Source organism: Echinops telfairi, unplaced genomic scaffold (genome assembly GCF_000313985.2).
Source record: "Echinops telfairi isolate 266 unplaced genomic scaffold, ASM31398v2 ScPeMD7_7418;HRSCAF=8456, whole genome shotgun sequence".
In the NCBI taxonomy this organism is placed as follows: Eukaryota; Metazoa; Chordata; class Mammalia; order Afrosoricida; family Tenrecidae; genus Echinops; species Echinops telfairi.
The window spans coordinates 387418-406145 of record NW_022111318.1 but is presented as its reverse complement, the minus strand read 5'-3'; the positions used below and the strand labels follow the sequence as shown (position 1 = coordinate 406145).

Sequence of the window (18728 nt, the reverse complement as noted above, 5' to 3'; positions counted from 1 at the left end):
TTTCAAGGAGTGGTAGAATTAGGTTTGTCTCTGAAGCTGGAGCAGTTGGGGTCTGAATCTCATTCTCCCATGTATGTTTTTGTTTAGTCTTTGGGAAGTTAATTGTTCTTTGTGTTACAGTTCACTCATGGGTAAAAAAGAGGTAATGTTAGCACCTATCACATCAGGATTTCCACTAGTCAGAATTAACCCAGTGGCAACGAACAATGAACACAACATGACATATGATGCATATAAATTGCCTGGTGTGATAACTGGTGCATAGAATGTTCTCAAGAAATAGTTTTTATCTATATTTTTTGGTTTAAAACCTTTCAGTGATCTCTTGTATCCTATGGCTTCTATATTCCAAGACCATCTTTGTGTGGCTCTTCCCTCCAGCCTTCTTTCCCACTGTAGGCTCCTGCAGGAGAGAAAACATAGTTTATGCTCCTAAATATAATCCTACTGTTAGCTAGTCAGAGACTGGCATGGGGCGAAGAGATGATGGAGACAGGGATCTGGTAGAAGTTGTAACACAGAGGAGAGGTGGAAATATATTTTCACACCGACTTCTTCAGCACAAAATAAGGTGAAGGCAGGTGATATGACACATTTCCTCATCAATGGAAGAGACCAGGATATTGAAAAGGCTGGATGGGAAAAGACAGGAGGTTTACATTACTCCCACAATGACTGAATAGACTCTTCAGTTTGGGGTCTGAGATGAGAGCACAATATGAAGTCTGGAGTATTGGGGTGCTGAGATGTACGTACTTGAAAACAGGAGGTACATGATATAGGATCAGCCAATAGCAGAAGACCCACCAGAAAGCCAGCCTATGGTTGGAGGTCCATCATTTCCAGAATATGAGGAGAACCCGCCAAAACAAAACAAAACAACCCGGATAAAAGCTCCACTGGGCAGAACTTTTTTAGTACACATTTTTCCCACTAGATGAGCATTGAGCAACTCACTCTGAACCAATGCACCCAGTGGCGTCGCCTAGGAAGGTTCTCTCTGGTCACAGTGAAGTTTTTGGTAAAGGCAGTTTCACTCAAACATCATGTTTTGTGATGGCTGATTTAAGAGAACAGTGTGAGGCTGTGAAATTTTGTTTCCTGCTCCAGAAAAATGCCGCAGAAACAGTTGTGATGTTAAACACAGCTTACAAGGACAGTGTAATGGGAAAAATACACGTGTAGTACTGGTTTTCTCATTTTAAAGAAGATGAAATGTGGATTGATGAAAAACCTTGTTCTGGACATCTGTCAACTTACCAAATGGATGAAAATGCGGACAAAATTCATGCACTTGTGCTCAAAGACTGATGATGGACCATTGAGCAGATGGGGAAGTTATCTGGACTATCTTGGAGCTCAATTCAGCAAAATTTAACAGAAGATTTGGGAATGAGAAGGGTCACTGTGAAGTTTGTGCCTCTGGTTCTGACTGACAAGCAAAAAAAGCACTGAGGGGAAACAAGCCGTTCTTTGAAAGAACAGGACCAAAGCGACCCAGACTGTTTTCCAAGGTCATTACTAGTGATGAGACATGGTGCTATTATTATGACCCCAGAAGCAAACATCAATTAAGCCAGTGGAAGGCATATCATCACCTCACCTGAAAATAAAGCTCATCAAGTGAAATAAAAAATCAAGACAATTCTCAATTATTTTCGATATGAGGGGGGGTAATGCATTTGGAGTTTGTTCCACCCAGTCAGACTGTTAATCAAGCTTTCTCTTTAGAGGTTCTGAAAATATTGTGCAACAGTGTGCAACACAAAAAGGCTTGATTTGTGGCAGAAGGGGGACTGGTTTTGCCACCATGACAATGCACCTACTCCTGCAGCCATTGCAGTGAGCCAGTTTTGGGCAAGAAACAGCATGCCTCTCTTGCCCCACACACCTGTCTCACCGGACCTTTTTCCCTGAGACTTTTTTTTTGTTTCTGCAAATGAAAAGATACATGAGAGGACAGTAATTTGATGATGTAGAAGAGGAGAAGAAAAAATCAAGGGAGGTGCTGTCAGGCATCCAAACAGATGAGGTTGAAAAATGCTTCCAACTAGGAACTGAAAATACAGGGAATCCAGGCCGGATGAGCCCTATAGGACCAGTGGTGTGAGTGGCAAAACAGGGAGGGTAAAGGGAGAATGGGTAGGAAAGAGGGAACCGATTACATGGAACTGTGTGTGACCTCCTCCCTGGGGGACAGACAACCGAAAAGTGGATGAAGGGAGACGTCGGACAGGGCAAGATATGACAAAATACCCATTTATAAACTATCGAGGGCTCATGAGGGAGCGGGGAGCGGGGAGGGAGGGGAAAAATGAGGACCTAATGTCGGGGGTTTAAATGGAGAGAAAATGTTTTGAGAAATGATGTACAAATGCGCTTTACACAATTGATGTGTGTATGGATTGGGATAACAGTTGTATGAGCCCCTAATAAAATGTTAAAAAAGAGAAGAAGAAAAAAAGAAAAATGCTTCCAACAATGGAATCGCAGATTTGACAAATGTGTTAAGTGTAATAGAGTGCGTTTTGGAGGTGATAAAAAATTTAAATACAGAGCTTTGAAAAAAATTCTGTTTTGGGGATTAGCCCCTCGTATAAGATCCAGCTTTACTTTTTGCCAGCCCTTTTAGACTAGCTAAGGGATTTTTGGACTTATTTTTCAAAGTATCCCCTTCAATAAATTCACTGGTTTTGTTAGGGCTTTTCTCTGACTCTGGTCTGACTTTTGTCCCTCACCTGAAATCTTTCTTGTGAGTGGGACAAGAACTGAGGAGTGGAGAGGCTTGAAACTTTTGGCCTCCTCCTGGTAATAGTACCCATTATTCAAGCCAATAAAATTAATCATTGTTGTAGTTCAATAATTACTTATTGAAAGACTAATTCCAAAACAAAAGCATATTCTATGGACATATAAGCACATACAAATGACTTTTGAATGGAATAATGTTTAACAAATCATGTTTACTACCTTTTAAAAAAGAGCTAAGCCACAATTTTATTAACGCATGAACATTTTTAAAAGAAATGAAGTCAGTCCTTCTCTCGAGGTTAGAAAGATGCCTGAAGCTTAATAAGATACACTTCAAGAGTGAAGCAGGCACCCACTTGAGTTGAGAAAGGATAGTGTTTAGGGCAGGGACTGGGGAACTTTTTACTACTTCTAATGCAAATAAATTGGATGTCATGGTTCGCTTTGTCCTTTATTTTTTAATTATTTGTCCCTCTATTTCCCAGAAAGGATTGAAGTTAGTTTAAAAGGATGCATATCACAGCATGATGAAGAAAATCAGGTGTAAAATAATAAAGAACAACAGGCACAGGCATAAATATTGAGCCAAGTATGAGGCTGATAAAATACACATAATATAAAGAGGTCTACATTTGTTTTCAACAGGCTATACAATTAGCTTCCGGTTTTCCAGCAGATTATATGAAAAGGGACACATGATCAATTATGTAATTATCAGTGTCTATAAGATCAAAATTAAAGAAGCTGGTTGGGAAAAATCTAACTCTTCTTGATAACAAGATCAGAAAAGACTCAGCTATCTCACGGAATGCAGCGCGTGGTAATGAGTAATATCACCCTTCTACAATAGCCATCGTTCCTTACTTTCACTTCTGTAAAAAACAAACACACAAACAAACCCCTCTAAAATCTTTGAAGCACTAAACCATGGACATTCTCATCTAAGAAAGATATGATTCATCAATTAAGGTAAAATTTGAGGGTGAAATAGGTAAAAGAAAGGTTTCAAAATTATGAGCAGGAAGAAACAACTGTAATACTTTTCAGGCACTTACGTCTGGATATATAGCATTTGATTTGAGGTGATAATGATTCCCAGACCATCAATCGTGTCAAATAACTCTCATCCAAGAATTACTTGGAGATTGCGAATTTATCAGATCTTTTGGCCTATCTACATCTTTGCATTTTATAATCGGTAATCAGGCTTTAATTGCGTTTTCTTTTTCCAAAACTGAGGTCATGACTTTTTTGAGTTTCCTTAGTTGCTCTTATAAGGGAGAAGGAAAGGAGAGGATACTTGCAAGCAAGTGAGAAATTAAGTAAACTGGTTTCCTCCCAGCAATTTTTATGTGTTTTCTGTGAAAAATATAAAGGTGGTGAGTGATGACAAGTACTAATAGCGTTACAAAGTTTGACTTCTAAGCTTATCAAGTCTGAAACTTTCTTTGTCTAGAGAATGAGCTGCCTAAGCTCCTAAGATAAAGAAAGCCAATTTAATAATTTCTAATGAGAAGCATAACTATTCAGTGGACTGAGATATTTAGTTGCCTGTCAGTGTATCCTCTTTTCAGTAGGGAAGCCACGTCAGAAAATGAAATTAATAACAGATTAGAGATGAATACATGCGTGAAATAAAAATGAGGAAGTGACCTGCAAGGCCAAGTTTGTTTTATTTGATGCACATCAGTCAGAATGGGTATTTTCTCCTTTTGTCAGTCTTCAAAAATCAATCGGCCCAAACTCTTAGTTTCCAATAGAGAAATGTTTTTTACATCTTATGATGCCCTTGAAGATTGTATTGAAGACCTACGAGTGAGTGCTTGATATGGCTCCATCTTGTTCTCTAAGAGTATTGGCTGTAGGTGGAGGGTTTCCCTCTTGTAAGTATGCTATTCTTTTTCTTCTTTACTAATCCTTATCCAATAGTTGAGGAGCCTTGGTGGCACACCAGTTAAGCACTAGGTTTTTCATGTAAAGGTAAGCAGGTAGAACCCGCCAGCAGCTCCATGGAGCAAAGACTTGGTGATTTGTTTCCCTAAGAGCCTAATACACCCCATGACCCTATTCTACTCCATCTATAGGGTCACTATGAGTCATATCAACTTGATGGTACACAACAACAACATTCATGGGTCCAAATGTTATCCTCTGACTTAATCCACAGGACTTTCTTTTTCTTCTTTCCTATGCTTAAGACCCAGAAAACCCTTTGCAGCTTTAGGCTCTGCGTGTGGTTCCATTATGTACCCACTGAGATCCATACTGCTTTCTAAACCTTCCTTCTCAGAACTATTCTTTGCTTTGGTTGAGATTACAGTCTCTCGATGTAATAATTTCCTTTGTTTTCAGATTTATGAAGATACCATCTATACTGTGCATACATACCAGAATCTTAGAATACTAGAGACAGATTGTGTAAATGACACCTCATTTATTCATTCATGTCGTTTTTAAGCATTCGTTTATTCATTTAACTAAGATTTATAAAAGTAATACATAGATGACTCAGTTATTTGTTATTTTCTTCTCAATCTATTCATACTACAATAAGGGATAAGAAATAAACAAAAGTAGCTAAACTACACATTACATTGTGACCCTTGAGAGGAGGAGATTGAGTGAAAGGCCCTCCAGATGGAATGAACAGCTTACACAAAGACAGTCCTCCTAGTTTTATTTCTGATTGGTATTCTTGAGATGTCTTAGCTTTTGATCTTTAGACCTTGTGAAGAAGCTACATTTTTTCCTGCTCACAGGCCAATCGTCCTCAGTTTTTGTTTGAAAAACCCATCTTATCATGGAACCTATTGGAATTTAGTGAGACAGGCATGTGGGCTAAAGCACATGGAGAAATGAAGAGAGCCATTATGCAGTCATTGAGTATACATATCCTGACTTTTGATTTTTTCTATATGAGTGAATTAAAAAAAAAAAGAAATAAAACTAGAGTGACATCATGCTCAAGGGACTTACCTTCTATCTGTGTAAGTAAGGTTTCTGTGGTGAGACACCAAATGCACTCAACTTCCTCTTTCAACAACAAATGTGTCCGTTATCTGCAGGCTCCTTGTCTCCAGGGTCAGGTTCTTTCAGCCCTGGTTCTCTGCAAACAAACAAGAGTGCTAATTCCGATTGAGCTATAAGGTAAGTTACAGCTTAGTATTTGGAAAGCGGTGGTTCCGTGGGAGAGAAATGGTGGGTGCGTAACGCATGAGGATCTAGGCACATACTGTGAGGTTAATGTCTGAAATACAAATGGTCTCTGGTTTCTTATCTCAGACCTTTTACTACCGGGACAAGTACGTTTAGCCTTGAATCTGACTACAGGAGAGCCTAAAGTTAGTGTAGGAACCTAGAGTCTGTGATCAAGGTCACATTTCCCTGAGGCTTCCTTGTAGGGTGGACCTAGAGAAGGTGGTACACAGTATGTAACAAGAGTGTGCTCACTGAGACTCATTGATCCAATCCTGTATATTTAGCCAGGAAAAAAAGAACTGGGTTTGTTCCATTTCAGGTATATTAAATTTTGTGTTTGTGGAGGAGAAAAGAAAGTGTGAAAATATGTGCACTTTTTCTTGGTTACTTGGAAGAGAAAAAATATGTTTTGCCCTCAACTTCTGCTGTATGTAGTTCATCTTGTTATATAATAAATACTTTTTATGTAACAACTCCTTGATTCGAAGACTTTAGTGTTTAGTGATACAGAGACAGATGTTATGTTTTCCCTGGAGAAAATGAACGAAAGTCAGAGCATAGATTTTGGAGCTGAAAAGGGTGTTAAAAGACCCAAATCCCTTACAGATGGAGAAACAGATATCCAGTGCAAGGGAGGCACTTGAGGTCACATCACCCATTTTCTAAACCGGTATCTTCTGACTAAAATACTTTCTACCCTACAGTAGTCTATGTCTCCCAAAGAATACTGTAACTGTGTTTGTGAAAATATCCTGCTAGTTTTTAGTTTAGAAAAGGAGAAAATATCACAAATGACAAAACACAGAGAAATTGTTTCAGTTTGTTCCGAAGAGTTTTTGATCATTTGAAAGCTACGTTTTGACCCAAACCATGTCCACTGTTCAGTAGAGTCAGCAATAACTATTTTTTCCTTTGTTGATGGATCTTATAACCGAGTGCTAACATCTCTCTTGTTCTGAGTCAAGATGACTGAGCCATACAAATATTGCTAGTTGTGGATTCCCTGAAGATGTATTGTACCAAGTTATGTGGTACCAAGATCAGTATAGGTAAAAAATACAAGTTTTCTTGTGTTTTGAAGAGTTAATAGCGTTAGCTCTAATGATACTGAAAGTAAGGATATTATATTTTTGTGTTGTTCAAATGCATGTGGGTAATTTTTACTATGTGTATTACTTGTAAGGTTTATTCCTCAGCAATTGTGACACAGTGAAATTACTTATTGAAAGTAGTCACATGTATGGATACCACCCCAGAAAATGACCTAAAGGATACTTGATATTGTGTAATAAATTATTTTTGCAATAGCTCTGTTTAACATGAGTCATTCTTTGGTTAAAAGCAGTTCCGTTTTGAGCTCAAGTAGAAAAGTTATTTAGTTAGATTTTTAGATAGCTCACATCCTAGCAGTGGTGGATCATTAGACTCCAAGTGAATTAACACATGTCCAGGTAATTTTGGATGTCTGGTGAGTAGTATTTGAGATAATTTATATGAAGATTTAAGAGGCAGGCCAGTCTCCCATTATGAATATAACCAAAAAGATTTTCCATTATCACGGGTCCATTGAGAACCATGACGATTCCATGTGTTCTTGACTACAATTGCACTCCAAAGGATATTCTTAGTTAAAATCTTCATGGAAACAAGTCGTTAGGCCTCCCTGTTGCAGCAATGCTAGATGAGTTCAAATTGCCAACCTTCCTATTAATAGTCAAGCACAAACCATCTGCACCAAGCTTATAGCAAAGAGGATAAAGGCTCTCTTTTTAGAACCACCTGTTCTGAGATTTACACCAATCAGGGTGGTAGATATCACTATCAAGATGCCTGGGGATTTCTTTAAACACTTTTTGACTAAAAGGTTTTCTCATACTCCAGATAAGGATATTTTTCAGGAGCGTTTTCTTCTGGCATCAGTCACATACCTCAGAAACAGAGCGATGAAGTGGATAGAACAATAGACTGGAAATCAAGAATTCTGTGTTCTAGCTCAATGACCCACTGTGTGGTATTGGTAAATTTATTTTACTTTTATAAAGGGGAGCTCAAAATAACTGGTATTTAATTTTATTCATAGAAATACAGTGATTTTATTCTAGGCTGATATGTACCTCACAGTGGTTACATATCATTAAGTCATGAACAATGGTCATTAGGTCATGAATAACCATAGTAGGAAACTAGCTAGAGGGTGCCTTCTGAAAATGTAGTTCAAGTTTCCAAGGGAACCCAGTAACGGTTACAAAGGGTCATTATAGGTTTTCCAGACTGTGTTATCACAAAATAAACATTTAGATCATAAGCAAATGTTCAGTACTTTCCTTTTTGTTTTCCTTTTTCCTAAATAATGAAATACAGACCTAGCCAAGGGAAAGGGTTCTGAAATCTGATTTCCACCACAATTATATCTTTCACTGTTTAAGCACCCAATGTTTCTTTTGAGAAATGTACACACTTGTGCACACACATCTCACTAGAGGCTTATTGTGGGCTTGCTTCCCTGAGAACCACACCCCGGAACCCTAGAACACCTGTCACATCACATTGAGATTTTTCAAGTACCATGTGCCCAACAGGAAACAATACTTCATAGATCTGTACATTCAGAAGTTTATATTTTAAGGACAACAGTAATATTCTCCAAATAAATTTATTATGTTAAAGAATATGCCTTTAAAATGTAGCACCATACTTTTTATACTACCACTTTAAGACTTACAGTTCTCGACCATCTACCTCATTTTCACACCTATGCTCTTTAGATGTATTCTACGTACAGAAAAGTACAGAATACAACCAAAGTCCTAGGAGGTCACCTTGTATACAAATAAAAGGAACTTTTACTAACAATTTTTGGATGTCTAATGTGTATTACAGCACTAGGTTAACAGGTGCTAGTATCCTTACTGTATATATGAGGAAACTGTAGTCCAGAGATATGAAATGAGTTGTTTCAGGCTAAAACCAACCCAATTTGGACACATAATGACCCTAAAGGACAGAATAGAGCTGCTCCATATGAATTCCAAAGGCTGTAATCTTTATGGAAGCAAACTGCCCTATCTTTCTACAGGGAAGCAACGGATGAGTTTGAACTGTCAATCTTTTGACTAGCAGCTGAGTGCTTAACAACTGAGGCACTAGGGTTTCTATTTCAGACTAGACAGCCAAAAAAGTACGTCAACATCTGACTCCAGGTCTCTCTGAAGATTATAATTCTATCAACAAAATGCTGAACCAACTACAAAAAAAGGATTTCTAATTAGGCCTTCTTCTGAAATGATTAAAAATCTAGCAAAGATTAATTTATGGTTGTTCAAATTCAAATGCTAAATTCATGGATGAACCAAGTCACTTTAAAGATACACAATACGTAATTTTAAATTTCTCTAATTTATTGGGGGGTTTCTAAATTTGCAAAGTTATCCATATCTCTGTGTATTTTATGTCAATCAGGGTTATCTGGGCTAATTTGAAGGAATTTGGGAAGTAACAATTTCCAACGCTAGTTGCTCTTCTGTAGCGTGGTTGGGAGAAATTAACGGCAGGATACCATGCTTTGTAGGGATCATACCGGCAGAGGGAATGCATAAGAGACATAAGTGATAAAATAAGATACGGATAGAATAAGACATTGCGAAGTTCTTAATAGCTTTTAAAGGTTTTCTGCTGAAGATTGAGAAATTTTTTCTTTTTTTTTTTACAAGCCCCCAATAAAATGTTTTATTTTTTAAAAAGAAAGAAAAAAAAAAACAATAAAGAAAACGATTCAAATCCTGAAAAAAAAAATCAAAGGCAGTATTTATAGTGCTAAGGAACATGAGTTAGAAATCAAACTTTTAAAATACCTTTGTTATTCTACCATCTACTCTCATATTATCTTGAGCAAGTAATTTAATTTCTTTGTGTCCAAACTTATACATTTGTAAAATTGGTATAACAATATCTACTTTCTTGTGTTGTCATGAGGCTGTGTATTTATACAAATAAAGTGCTTGGGACAGTAAAAAACAAACAAACCCCGACATTAGGTCCTCATTTTTCCCCTCCCTCCCCGCTCCCCCCTCCCTCATGAGCCCTTGATAGTTTATAAACGGGTATTTTCTTATCAGTTCAATTGTCCCTATTTTATTGTCCCTTTTCCTCTCAAGATGACAGTCTCACAGCTGGCCCTATCCAAGAAAATCATAGCAGTAAATTTGATAAACATATTCCCTTAATGCTGTTAGTAGTGAAAGCTAAAGAGGGAGCGAACTGAGAGGTTGGAGGTTTATAGCGACAGAATTAGGAAAAGTGTAGCCATTTTGATGCTAAAAACGTTAAGTTCCACACTCCTGGCTCTGTCTTGCTAATCTTTCATCTTTAGGTACATGAAATAACCTATTGGAACTCCAAGTTTCTTACCTGTAAAATAGGGATAATACAACTTACATTATTATTAATCAGATATTTACAATAGTCATCAACTGTGAATAGAAGCACATTATGCTTTGTAAAACATAAATCAGCTGGCAACAATCCAGTATTCTTTTCCATATGTCCTAATGCTTTTGAGTCTTTCCTCGTTCCACAGCCAGGCTTGTCCCAGTCAGCTCATTCTTGTTATAGGTACGTTCCAGCATTTGTACTCACAGATTTTGTATGGTTTGGGTTCATAAGCAAAGCTCAACAAGGGTCCCTGGTTCGGATAGAACTCTACCTTAACCTGTGTTGGGTAATTCAGAGTAGAGTTGCCCAGTATTGGAATAAAAGAGAGTTGAAGTTGTACCTTATGAGAAGCATACAATATTGATCTCTGATTTGGGCTTTAGGGAAAAAGAGGGTTTGATGGATTTTTGGTCCGGAACATTCTTAGATCCATATGTTGAAAAGGAATCTTATCAACTTTGAGCTAATGGCTGATTTTTCTGCTCTTTGATTTTTAGATTGGAATTCCTTGCTGGTGATTCCCTTCAGCGATTAACTCCAGTCAGCAGACTTACCTTAAAAAAAATTCCTTTCCATACTCCCTCTGCTTTGTGTAGGTAGCGTTTACCTGGGACAAACTAAAATAAAAAAACACTACCAAATAGTTACTTATGCCTCATAGAGATCGTAGAAGACAGAAACTCCTTTGAGTTTCTGAGACTTGCAAAGTCATTATGGGAGCAAACAGACTCATCTTTTTCTCATGGAGCAGGTGGTTTAGTTTGAACCACCTACCTTGAAATTCGCAACCCAGTGCTTAATACATTATGACACCAGGCCTCTTCAGAGTATCACAAACTGGGACAATAACCCAGAGGCACTTACTTCTAGAAGGCTAGTATTGGAAGCATCAAGAAATATGTTCTATTTCTAGATGAGTGTTTCACAACTATAGAACTATAAGCTTAAACATGGCACTGAGGATGAGGCATTTTTATCGGTTATAATTTTGTCTGACCCTTTTTGTCACTGGAGCTCTGGTTAGCTATGTTATGCAACATTGATGAACTTACCATATATAGTCGTGTATAAGGCGAGTTTTTCAGCACATTTTAAATGCAGTTTTTGTGGTAATGTTAGGTGTCTCAGTTGATATCTGGGTTGGCTTATTCTCAAGTGTATACGGTAATTTCTCAGGATTCTTCTCCATATTGTCCAGTGCAAATGAGTCCTTTAAAAATATTCTCTACAGCCTCTTCCCACAGATATAGTTCATATGATACCTGTGTGTTCCAATAGATGAGTTCCATGTGCATAGTCCCATTTAAGTGGTGACTGAAGAAGAAAAAATTTCAGGGCCATATTTTTCAAGTACCATACCTTTCTCTTTGTTTCCAATGTTTGCATTCCAATCACCAGCAATTATCAATGCCTTGTGATTGAATGTTTTATCAACTTTGGGCTGAATAAGTTGGTAGAATTCTTCAATTTCTTCATCACTGGTTTTAGAGGTTAGAGCATATTTGTATTAATTGGCTTTCCTTGTAGGCTTAAAGATATCCTATCAGCGACAGCAATGTGCTTAAAGATAGATCTTGAAATGTTCCTTTTGATGATTAATGTGGCACAGCTCCTCTTCAAGTTCTCATTCCTGGAATAGCAAACCATGTGATTGTCCAATGAAAATGGCTAAGTCCAATTGATTTCAGAGCACTAACATTATATAAGTATTTATGTATTCCACTTTATTTTGAGGGATTACTGTGTTTTACTTATTATTGTTTTAAACCATCTTATTAGGACATCATTGACACATCATACCTTTTAATAGTTCAGTCATATCAAGCAGTGTTGTACAATCACTACCACCATCAGTTCCAAAACATTTTCTTCCTCATGATATTAGCTCACCATTATCCTCCTCATCGCTCCACTCACACTGCCCCTACCGTACCACCCAGGAACTCTTAATCTAAGTTATTAATCTATAGATTCACCCATCCTGGATTTCATATACTGAAATACATAGAAAAATACATATCAGAGAGTCATGAAGGCTATCAACAACAACAAAATACAACAGAGATAAATCTGTTTTTTTTTAAAAAAACAACCCAGAAAATGTTCAAAACCAGATTAAACTCGAAGTATGTCAAAAGGGAGAACACATGATAAAATTTTAACCATTCAAGTCAGATTTTTCACTTTAATCTACTATAATCATCTCTACATTACTCTCTGCCTGATAACCAAACGATTCCCATCCCTTGATTATGGTCAGAGGGAAATCCCTGGAGGCCTATTCCATGTGTGTAGATCCTGCAAATGGATTTTAAGCTTCCACTGTTAACCATAGCCTTTGGGAAAACAGAATTTCATGATTTAAGCTCTGATATCATTCCATCCTTTGTATTTGCATTACACAATTTATCATCCTTGGGTCATGCATGGTGGTGTGCTTCTTCCATGTGGGCTTAATTGACGTCTCACTTAAATGGCTGCTTATTTGAAAACCAGCATTTAAGACCCCAGATGTTATTCATTCTGATAGCCATTAATCTCCTTTACTCAATGGTATATGAAATACTGGTACCCTCCCAGTATCATGGCAACAGAATACTACAAACTGACAGACTTGTGGTTGTTTCTAAGACTTCTAACACATTGTTGAATAGTAGTAGTTACAGAGGGCATACTTGTAAAGTTTCTGTTTTCAGGTGGAATGATTATAGTCTCTTTTGGGAACACTGTTGGCCATTGTTTTAGTGTCTATGTTCTAATATTTTAAAGCAATTTCCCTTCTATTCCTATTTTGATGAGCATTTTTTTTTATCAGGAATACATATTGGATTTTGTCATGCGTCTTTTCTGCATAGATTGAAATAATCATTTCGGTCTTTTCCTGTGTTTTATTTATTTTGTAGATTACATTAATTGTTTTTTTCAAATATATTATGTTTGCATATTTGGTATGAATCTTACTTGCTCATCATCTTATTTTTTTTGCAGTGTTAGATTCTATTGACTAGGTGTTTGTTGACAATTTTTGTATCTGTGCTCTTGAGGGATATTAAACTATAACACTTTTTTTTTAGCATCTTTACTTTATGCTGTTCTCATGGTTGTGTTGCTTCAAAGCATGAGGTTGGGGATACTCCAGATTTTCCCAGGTGCTGAAATTGTTCACAAATAATAGGTATTAGTTCTTCATTGATATTTCTTGAAATATCAGTGAATGGAATACTTCAGTGAAACTGTATGAGCAAGGATTTTCTTTATTGACTTTTTCAATTTATTTATTAATTTTTGTGATACTCTAGTAAACCAAATTCCAGGATCACTGGTCATGGAGTGGTTACACATTGCTCTGTGATCCACAAGGTCTGTAGTGTGAAACCACCAGCCAGTCCCATAAGAAAGATGGGGCTTTCTTCTCTGGTAAACCATTACAGTCTTAGAACCCCCCAGGGGCAGTTCTACCATGTCTTACAGGGTTGCTCGGGGTCGGCATCAACCAAGCTCACTGCCATCAAGTTGACCCTGACTCATGTGGGTTTCAGAAACTGTAACAGTTTATAGGACAAGAAATCCTAGTCTTTCTCTCTAGGAATGACTGGTGATTTCAAACTGCTGACTTAGCACTTAGCAGCCCAACATATAAACACTACACCACCAGTCTATTAAAAATTTCGACTTCTATCTGTTTTAGTTTAGGTAGATAATTTGTTTCTGGAAATTTGTCCATTTCTGATAGGTTCTCAAATTTGTTGGAGTACAGTTCTTCACAATATTCTGATATCCTTTTTATTTCATTGGATTCTATTATGATGTTGCCCATTTCATTTCTTCTTCGTGTTATTTGTATCTTCTTTGTTGGTAACATTTGTTACATTTGCACATTTTATCAATCCTATCAAAGACCTAACTTTCAGTTTTGTTGATTCGTTGTACGGTATGCTCCATTTATTTTTGCTGAAATCTTCATTAGTTCCTTTCTATTGGTGACCCTGGTGGTGCTGTTGGGTATGGCTCACCAGCCATACCACAGGAGAAAGATGAGGCTATCTGCTCCCATAGATTAAAGGTGCAGAGACTTTATATAGGAATTGACTCAATGACAGTGGGATTAGTTTTTTTGTTTTTGTTTTTAGTTAGGTGATCTTAACTTGATTTCTCTTCTGCTGTTTTTTCTCATTATTGGGGTTGTGTTAAGGTATCGATTTTGATTCTTCTTCATTTTTTGGTGCGTGTGTGTTTATTGCTATAAATTGACCTCTGAGTACTGATTTTGCTGTGCCACAAAGGCTTTGGTATGCTGTGATTTCATTCTTGTTTGAGTCCATGATTTTTTAATTGTCAATTTCTATTTCTTCTCTTTCACAGTAGTTTAATCAGTATGCTATTCAGCTTTTAAGGTAGTTCCATTATATCCCCCCTTGATCTTTCTATTTTTTATTGAACAGAAAAAGAGAGAAAATAAAAGCACTTGCAAGAGAAGGGGAAGTTTATATCAGCAGACATTATTATCTGTGGATTCAACATTTGTAATTCTGTTCTTTGATCACATCTCTATTTTCTAGAGGACTGGTGACATAACAGTTAAGTTCTTGGCTGCTAAACTAAAGGTTGATGGTTCAAGCCCACTCAGGACCCCCATGAGAGAAATGATTGCAAATTTGTATCTGTAAAGATTCCAGCACAGAAAACCCTATTTGGTAGTTCTATTCTGTCAATTGGTTTCACGATGAATCTTAATGGACTTCACAGCACCCAAGATCAAAAATCTCTTGGGGTCGGACTGAAAATGAAATAAGAACCCATTCTATGATTAGAAAATTTACATAGGTCATTCCTTTCTTTTTCCAAATGTATAAAACAAAATGACAATAATAGCAAAATTTCTTACTATACCTGAGGAACAAACTCACTGCTTTACTTCTTCCACTTCTAGTTCTATATGTAATAAGCATTTCCATGATATGGGCAGAAGGTCTTTTTTTAAAAGCTTATTTGAGTAGGAAAACAATTTATGGGGCACAGAGAGGGTATGAAGATTAAGCACTCTATAGTCCCCTTTGAAGTCCCAACTTTTCCATTTAGTAGATATGTGAGTTAATAAACTGTTTTCTCTGGGTCTTGTTTCTTCGATCTGTATATTATAGTAGATGAATTAGATTACTTTGAAAGTTCCTTAGCAGATAACTAAAGTAAAATAATAAATCTTTTACTCTGTAACTATTTCTATTTGTAGACAGCTTGTGTATCTCCTTAGTTAGACCTTGAAAAGTCCTAAAGATTACTACTATATACTATCCATGCCTCACATAGAATACATAATTGTAACCACACTAACGCATACAGTATGAATCAAACCAAACAAACCTCACCACCATTCCGTTCATAGCAACCCTAGATGACAGGGTAGAACTGTCCCTTTTGAGTTTCTGAAACCGTAATTCTTTACAGGAGTAGAAAGCCTTGTCTTTCTCCCATGTTGGGACTGGTTGTTTCAAACTGCTGACCTTGTGGTTAGTCGTCAAAGATACAATCATTATACCACCAGAGTTCCTCTACAGCAGTGGTTCTTAACCTTCCTAATGATGTGACCCTCTAATACAGTTCCTCATGTTGTGGGGATCCCCAAACATAAAATTATTTTCGTTGCTACTTCATAACTGTAATTTTGCTACTGTTATGAATTGAGTGACCCATCTGAAAGGGTCATTCGACTCCCCGAAGAGGTCACAACCCACAGGTTGAGAACCACTGCTCTACAGGATGATTAAAGAAGTCCAGAAATTATTTTCTTTTGATGAAAGATATCTTAATGAACAAAAGCCAAGTATTATATATTAAACTGTCACCCCCACACACACACCAAGTTTTGGTAGCTTTGTTTTGCTGGTGTTCTTGACATTGCTCATTGTGACTGCTGGATAATCATGACATAAACTTGACACCACGCTGGCACAGATGCCTCTTAAAGGGAGATTACTTTTTTCCTTTCCAGGTAACATAAAGAAAGGGGAATATTCCGGCTTCACTTCTGAATGAATCCATACTCATATACTACTAAAAATTTCCAGGTAAATATTGAGTGGCACCAATGTGAAGGGGGAGAGACAAAATGCAAGAGAACCAGCTACTGTGACAGAATAGTAGGGAGACTTTGTTCCCAAGCCCTGAATGTCATCTAGGACATTGTCATACTGGTTCTAGGAGACAGGACCATTTTCTAGCATTGAAATTGGGAATGTGTAAATAGTATTCACTCTAACTAGGGCTTGAAGCAAGACAGAGTTGGAGTCAAAGAAAACAGAATCAAATGCTAGAGATTACAATATACATCTATACCCTTTGAATTTAGTGGGAATTATTGGAGTAGATGGAGCATTTCAGAACACACTTTATATAGAATCTGGGAGGAGAGCTGAAAGACAATCCCATGGCTCTCTAGTTGACTCATTTGTTGAACTGGTATCAGTATCATGAAGTTTTCATGATATCTGTTTCCACATCTGTAAATAGTTCCCTTCTGGTCCTAATATCCCATGCATCTGTAAGTATAAAAGGAAGAATTGACAATTAAGTAAAGAACTAGTTAACCAATATTAACTGCCTCCCCTTTGTTTTGGGCAGGTACCTTAACGCTGTGGTTTACCTTGATAAATATATTGGAATATTCAAGATGAGTAGCAACAACAGCACCAGCAATGTTGAAACTGGCTGCAATTCCCCTAATGTGACATTTCAGAACTCACTGTATGCAACCACCTATATTCTCATATTCATCCCTGGTCTTCTCGCCAATAGTGCAGCTTTGTGGGTTCTGGGCCGCTTCATCAGCAAGAAAAATAAAGCCATCATCTTTATGATCAATCTCTCCGTGGCTGACCTTGCTCATGTGCTCTCCTTACCCCTCCGGATTTATTATTACATCAGCCACCACTGGCCTTTCCAGAGAGTCCTTTGCCTGCTGTGCTTCTACCTGAAGTATCTCAACATGTATGCCAGCATCTGTTTCCTGACGTGCATCAGCCTTCAGAGATGTTTCTTTCTCCTCAGGCCCTTCAAAGCCAGAAACTGGAAGCGTAGGTATGACGTGGGCATCAGTGCTGCTATCTGGGTCAGTGTGGGGACCGCCTGCTTGCCATTTCCTATCCTGAGAAATGAAGACTTAGCCAACCACACAGATTCCTGCTTTGCTGATCTTGGTTACAAGCGAATGGATGAAGTGGCGTTGGTTGGAATGGTGACAGTTGCTGAACTGACGGGATTTGTCATCCCAGTGGTTATCATTGCATGGTGTACTTGGAAAACAACTATATCCCTGCGAAAGCCACCAGAGGCTTTCCAAGGAATCAGTGAGAGGCAGAAAGCACTGCGAATGGTTTTCATGTGTGCTGCAGTCTTCTTCATCTGCTTCACCCCCTATCACATTAATTTTGTTTTTTACACCATGGTAAAGGAAGAAATCATTAGAAGTTGCTTCATTGCCCAAAGCACACTGTATTTCCATCCTTTTTGTTTATGTCTTGCAAGTCTATGTTGTCTTTTAGATCCAATTCTCTATTACTTCATGGCCTCAGAGTTTCGTGACCAACTATCTCGCCGTAGTACTTCTGTGACTCGTTCCCGTCTCATGAGTAAGGAGAGTGGTTCATCAATGATTAGCTAAAAGTAAAATAATTTCTCGATTATTATTTTGTAAGCCACATTGCTTGGCTAGTTTCAGGTGTGAGATGAATAGCCAGACAATTTCTTTAAGGGACTTTTGGGAATAACAGAAATAGCTGTAGTATTTGTTTTCACAAAGGTGATAACATGAATGTATTGTGTGATCATGAATGCATTGTATGGAAAATGCGGGAGAGAAGAGAAAATGAGATTTGCTTATTTGATCTTTTGAAATTCAAGTCACTTGCTATTTAAAAGACCTAATTTTAATGAATTAAAAATGGTATATTTTATTGTAAATATTTTCAAGTAAATGGCATTGTTAAGGAGATACAATAAACGCATGAATATTTTACAGCATGTAAAAGTAACTAAATTTCTCTTTCATATGAAAGCATTTCTGAGTAAAAGTAAAAAATACAGTATTTTTAAAAGAGAAATCCAAAAGCAGGGAGGAGTAAAGAGTTAAAGCAAATATGTGCTGGAAGTTTAAGATCTACATCCTGTTACTTACTGAAGGAGGGGTTTAGGGATTTATTAATTCCTTTAGAATATCTCTTTGGATGTCTATTGTGTTCTGAGTTGTCACTGTGCTAGAGAATTCCACATATAACATCACATCTGCCCCCATATACTTGTACAAATTTCTAGTACAAATTAATAAAGAGAACCTCAGAAAATTCAGCAACTTG

General features: G+C 37.3%; 1 protein-coding gene across 1 annotated transcript; it reads left to right on the top strand.

The window, feature by feature from the left end:
- Window positions 1-470: 470 nt before the first annotated feature.
- Window positions 471-18037, top strand: LOC101648137 (putative P2Y purinoceptor 10). Its single transcript, XM_004717631.2, has 2 exons — window positions 471-571; window positions 16999-18037. The coding sequence occupies exons 1-2, from the start codon at window positions 471-473 to the stop codon at window positions 18035-18037; spliced, it is 1140 nt and encodes a 379-aa protein (XP_004717688.2).
- Window positions 18038-18728: the final 691 nt, after the last annotated feature.

Bases quoted from the DNA above. Each gene is read 5' to 3' on its own strand.
- LOC101648137 (XM_004717631.2), top strand. From the start codon at position 471: ATGGGGCGAAGAGATGATGGAGACAGGGATCTGGTAGAAGTTGTAACA. The intron at 572-16,998 runs GTGAAGGCAGGT...TGTTTTGGGCAG, and splicing joins CTTCTTCAGCACAAAATAAG to GTACCTTAACGCTGTGGTTT.